The 5,947-nt window shown below is 38.5% G+C and overlaps 1 protein-coding gene across 1 annotated transcript; it reads right to left on the reverse strand.

Annotated features, from left to right (window-relative positions):
- Positions 1-221: 221 nt before the first annotated feature.
- LOC147617767 (18.1 kDa class I heat shock protein-like) lies at positions 222-1,082 on the reverse strand. The gene is made up of 2 exons (XM_086775575.1): positions 725-1,082; positions 222-607 (listed from the first exon to the last, which is right to left on the reverse strand). Exons 1-2 carry the CDS (start codon positions 936-938, stop codon positions 333-335), a joined length of 489 nt encoding a protein of 162 aa, XP_086631701.1. The 5' UTR covers positions 939-1,082; the 3' UTR covers positions 222-332.
- Between the last annotated feature and the right edge of the window lie 4,865 nt (positions 1,083-5,947).

Below are 5,947 nucleotides of genomic sequence, written 5' to 3' on the forward strand. Positions count from 1 at the left end.
TTTAATGTACCACTTCATCCATATAGCCGATCCTCTCACTATCTCTCTCTCCTCATTCATATATGCTAAACATCAACAAAACAAATGATCATACATGTCCGTGATGTTGAACAAGCTAAGCTAGATAGACATTATCGACAAAGGCTTCCAATCCTTTAAAAAGAGAAGTTGTCATACATTCCTTTTTTTTTTAAAAAAAAAACTTTTACAAGAACACCCAAAACTGGTCCCTCTACTACACATCCCCTGTAATATAAACACACATGACGACCATCACTCGACCACATACATAGCCAGAGAGAGAGAGAGAGAGAGTCTTTGAACGATTTCTCTCAGCCCGAGATCTGGACACTTCTGACGGCAGACTTGGGCTCCGGCGGGGGCACTTTGGGGACGGTGACGGTGAGCACGCCGTTCTCCATGGCCGCCTTCACCTCCTCCACCTTGGCGTTGTCGGGGAGGCGGAACCGTCGAAGGAAGCTGCCCTGCGCCCGCTCTACGCGGTGCCACCTGTCCGAGGAGGCCGTCTCCTCCTTCTTGCGCTCGCCGCTGATCTGCAGCACGCGCCCGTCTTCCACCTGCACCTTCACGTCCTCCTTGGCCAGACCTGCAGAGCACACACACGGGGGCACACTACTTTGCTCATGCGAATATTCGAGCAGTCAATTCCGATAAAAGCGACGGAGGAGGAAGGGGGAAAGGGGCGGGGGGGCGATATCCTTACCAGGCAGGTTGGCCTTGAAGATGTGGGAATCCGAGGTCTCCTTCCAGTCCACCTGCGTATTAGCCACCGCAGCCACGTCCCGGGCGAAGCTGGGGTGCTCCGGGAAGCTGGCGCGCAGAGAGGAAGAGAAAGACGGGAAGGCGAGCGAATCGAAGAGCAGGGAGTCGAAGGGATCTTCGCCTGATCTGCTGCGGCCGAACAAAGAGAGGGCCATTTCTTCCTTCTACTGTACTGTACTGCTGTACTGCTAACTGCTGTGAGGGCAGAGGAAGGCAGCAGAGAGAGAGAGAGAGAGAGAGAGAGAGTATATATATTATGTAGCCGCTGTGAGGGCGCGCGAATTGAGATGCGATGAGATGAGGAGAGTCGCTCTGTGGAGGTTTATTATAAACGTAGTAGTAGCGGAGGAGGGCCTTCTTGGAGCTACTACCTGCTTCCCGAACATTCCTTTCCGAGGGTTCTAGAAGCCTCTACGTCCTACCTCTAATTTTCGCAAGGGTTCCTCCTAAGTGCTCCAAAAAAGCTGGGGTTTAGTGTAAATCCAACTTCAGATTTTTGAAAATTACATTTTGAAATTTGAGTTGAAGGTAGGCGAATTTTTAAGGGTTGTGGTAGTAAAACCTTTTAATTTTCAGAATTTTCTCTTGCCCCAACTTGATGAGTGAGCAGGTCACTTTTATTCTCATTTTTTCTTGTCAAGATTATGGTCTCAAATGAGTATATAATATTACATCCATAAATATTATTAAAAAACGTACAGTGTTGTGTCATCTTGGGCTTGGCAAGGTAAACAACCCCTTGAGATGTACTTGAGGTTTGATATAAGTTTGGCCCCACGTATGCCAACACAATCCTCCAGGGCTTTGGTTAGCATGCATCATAAATGTAAAAAAGAGGGAGGATGTACATGAAATGAGACTTTTTGACAAAATCACAGGATATGACCCTACTAAACATTTCCACGGTGGCATGAGAAAATAATTCTACGAATTATCTTAGAGGGCCCTTTTTGACGGCCCTCAAATGTTCTTGTGGACTAGACTCTCTCACAACTCATAATGGAAGTAGAGGCCTGATGCTACAAGGAAATCTTGGGAGACTTTGTCCCTTACTTGGGAGCAAAAGGAAACTCTTACATGGTATTTGTACTCCACCCTTTACTGCTCTAATGCCTCAAGAGCAATGCAAGTGGCGTCCACATTAGACGCAACCTCACCTCTCTTCAGTGCCTTCAAGACTAGTCTCGATCTAGGCATTGTGTTGGCATAAAGATGTAAAACTCTTGAAAGGCCCCTTTTCACTCTCAGGAAGCTGACCGGAGAAAGAGACCAATCTCTTGATGGGCTTGGTTGAGAGCAACTTGGATTGTCCTTTTTGTGAAGAACGAGAAGGATGCTAAGATGTCCTAAATCTTCTAGGTAATACATGGGACTTGTAGGACGTAATCCGGGATATTTGTTGGTGATCTTACTACAAAGGGTCAGCTGGATTGAGATGTGTCTTTGCTGCGTAATCCAAGAGGACAGCTCCCACAAAGATCCTAACCATGCCATCCCTCTTATAGCTCCACTTGTCCACATAGAGAGAACCACTCTAGTCTAGAGAAGATGCGGCTAAGATGATCTTGCTCTGCTAAGGGTTAGCTGGATTGAGATATGTCTATGCCTAATCCAAGAGGATAGCTCCCACAAAGATGCTAACCATGCCATCCCTATTATAGCTCCACACGTCCACTTAGAGAGAACCACTCTAGTCTAGAGAAGATGAGGCTAAGATCAAAGCAAGAGAAAATAAAGCCATGGAAAAGGCATGAAACTTTGGAAGGTGCCAATTGTCTTAGCCTCTAATAAGCTCCTTCAAGACATGCAATCAGGGATGAAAAAGATTGGAGGAGGAGAGAGAGCTTGATCTCTTGCAAGCACACACATGCTCACACAACAATGGATGGAAGGCTGAAATCTTCTTCTTCTTCTTCTTGTTTTCAAAAGAGTTCTATAAAAGATAAGTGAAAACCAACATAAGTACGAGAGTACTATATACAAGCGGTCCATAATGTGAACATGCTAAATAGGTGAGCTCGCAGGATAAGTATGCTATAACTCGATTAGACTAGGTAGGTGGAGTCCAGCTATAGAATTAATGCCAAAGATCCCATCATCTCAACTACCAAATGCGCTAGTAGTATAAAGGTGAAACGGTCTACTAGGTACATTACGGGTGACAACTCGTGTTGAGCTTGCCATCCCCCAAGATGGCGATGCTCTATCGTGTCAGGATAAAAGCGTGATACAGTGTACATAATATTTGACCAAAATAGTACAAACGTTCAAGAGTACTAATATCCTATGTGAGAATCTTTCTTTAATAATTTTCTTTCATAAAACATTACATTCAACGTAGCCAAATCTAAAAGGTACTCTAGCCTGACATGCAGAAAAAGCAAAGTACTCACAAGTACATAAATAGTACCATTTTTTTCTTTATGAAAAGAAGTAAAGAACATATTAGGGAGTTTTGAAAAAACCCAATTCCCATTTTGCAAGATCAAAAAATGGGTAGCACCGTGAAGCCTTTTAAGATTTTGTCAAAACCCCCTCATGTGACATATCATTGGAAAGCTCTGGAAGAGTAGGTTCGAAATCCACCTTCTTTGACAACTTTTGAATTTGTATGATCAAGATACACCAAAATGTAGATTGAAAAGAAAATTCCCAAAGTATTTTTTTTTTAGACACCCTTTCATGCTTTCACCCACCATCAGCTAATAAATGCTCTAGTCGTGTATAGGTGGAGCAATCACTTAGGCACGTCATGAGTGTCAGCAGTTCGTGTTGATCTTGACATCTCAAAACTCCCCCTTGAGCTAAACTACACATTAGGGGAAATTCGAGCTCCAAATGGGCGCTTTTAGAGCCCATTAAAATAATATAAGGCCAGCCAATGAGAGTGCTTGGATTCTAGATCCATGTAGCATGGATCTTTTTTGTCATAGTGGTCCCCACAATTTCGAGCTCAAAAAAGATGAATAAAATATATTGACATAAAACTCAAAAATAGAAGAATATTAGGCCTGAATACCACCTACCAAAACGTATGTCAAAAGGAATATCAAGAAAACAGGCCATACTGATTGAAAGCTAGTCTAATTGAAGACTTTCTCCATAGTTTGAACCTCGAGGTTTGAACTTAGTTCTCTTCGTTTTCGAACTCTCTTACAACGTCACTTATTTCTGTCATATCTGCTTCATCTTTCCTCCTTTTCTCTCACAACGTCACTTATTTCTGTCATATCTGCTTCATCTTTCCTCCTTTTCTGTCACAACGTCACTTATTTCAGTCATATTTGCTTCATCTTTCCTCCTTTTCTCTCAGCCTCTTTTTTTTCCATCTTAATAGTCTCATAAACTTTGTTAAGCTATGTTTTCTAATCATGATTTCTTCGTGATTTTATTTTGTTTGTTATATTCGTTAATCGTCCTAACCATGATGTCATTTGTGAAAACTTACAGGATTATTTTTCAACTTGACTACAAGTACAAGATTCACAACATTTCTTTAAAGTGTTGTTTTCATTATTTAGATTGTTGAGCTAAACGAAATGATAATAATGTTCTTTTTTCCCTTTGTAGATGAGCTTTTTGTAGATGAGCTCTAGGAGAAAACACATTTGTAACATTGAAAGTGTGGAGCTTTTCAACATGAAGGATGTTGATGGGGCAGCTACATCCCTCAGCGGTTTAGGAAGTCAGATTAGATCACGATGAGACCCAAGACTCAAGGAGCATTCAAAGTAAAATCAAAAGACAATGGTGATCCTAACAAGCATTGGAAAGGTAGGATCGTGGAGTTCTGTAGGCAGACACATGGTGCAATCGAGGTCGTTGTACATCATGTTTATATGCACATGGACATAATGCTACATCACCATGATGAAAGTACAAGATCTAAGACAAGTAGTAAGATTCAATAAGTTGTCTTTGTGTCGCTCAATTTTTTCCATCCATTCACATCATTCCTACATCCATTCACATCATCCTACATTCATTCACATCATTCCTACATCCATTCACATGTTTCCTATATCCATTCACATCCATCCACATCATCCTACATCCATTCACATCATTCCTACATCCATTCACATCATTCCTACATTTATTCACATCCATTCACATCATTCATATGAATGTTTTCACATTCCTTCTCAAATTTCTCAAAATAAAATATGCTCAATATTCTTATTTTTGAATAAAAGATTCATGAAATTTACAAAATCAATTATACCCATATTTACTCTTTTAGTATAAACACTAATCCATTTATCTAAATGAAAAATTTCCATAATTCTCATAAATTGATTGATTCTATATAATTTGTGCATAATCTTCTTTATTTTTTTGAATATTGAATAATGCTCAAAACTTCACTTTTAGAATAAAATTTATTTATGCATGTACATATATATAGATAAATATAACAAAAATTCCTCCTTTCTCTATTTAAATAATTATGCAAAATACTATAAAATGATTTTTCATAAATATAACAAAAATCATTCTTTTAGCATAAAAATGTCTATGCCTAGAATATGATTTTGCTTTATTAAATTTATGCATAAAAATAAGATTTATCTTTTTTCTAGAAAATTTTGCCATAGCTTTGCTGCAACTTCTGAGAAAGTTTAATTTTAGAACTTTAAATGAATATTCATAATTGAAATATGATAAGAACTCCTCTTTTAAACTAAAATTTATTTATGTATACATAACTTATAATTATAATCATAATTACAAGCATAATTATAATTAAATCTCTTGATTATTCTTAAATATCCATTTCTCATTTCCAAAAATGTTAGCATAACCCTCTTTCAACTTAAAATAAATTAATATGATTTTTCTTAATCATAAACAAGCTTAAAGAAATTATTTATCATTATTAACTATATTAGAATCATAAAAATATCTAATCTTTTTCTCTAGCTTGTCAAGCCTAGAGTTTTGTTTAAGATAATGGGTTTATCATTAAGAACCATCCTTCTAAAAAGGATCTAACCATAAAGATGACTAATTTTTACAAAAAGAGAGATTTAAATATAAAAATACTAATTAAGCATAAAGATTAAAATTAAACCATTTAAACATTATGAATCATTGGAAAGCTTGATTTTAAGAAAAAACCATTTAATTGAAAGCTTCCCAAGCATTAGAGGGGTTGGGAAGG

Source organism: Cibotium barometz, chromosome 36, assembly GCF_041138505.1.
Source record: "Cibotium barometz isolate CiBa-2024 chromosome 36, ASM4113850v1, whole genome shotgun sequence".
Lineage (NCBI taxonomy): Eukaryota > Viridiplantae > Streptophyta > Polypodiopsida > Cyatheales > Cibotiaceae > Cibotium > Cibotium barometz.

Bases quoted from the DNA above. Each gene is read 5' to 3' on its own strand.
- LOC147617767 (XM_086775575.1), bottom strand. From the start codon at position 938: ATGGCCCTCTCTTTGTTCGGCCGCAGCAGATCAGGCGAAGATCCCTTC. The intron at 608-724 runs GTAAGGATATCG...TGTGCTCTGCAG, and splicing joins CTTCAAGGCCAACCTGCCTG to GTCTGGCCAAGGAGGACGTG.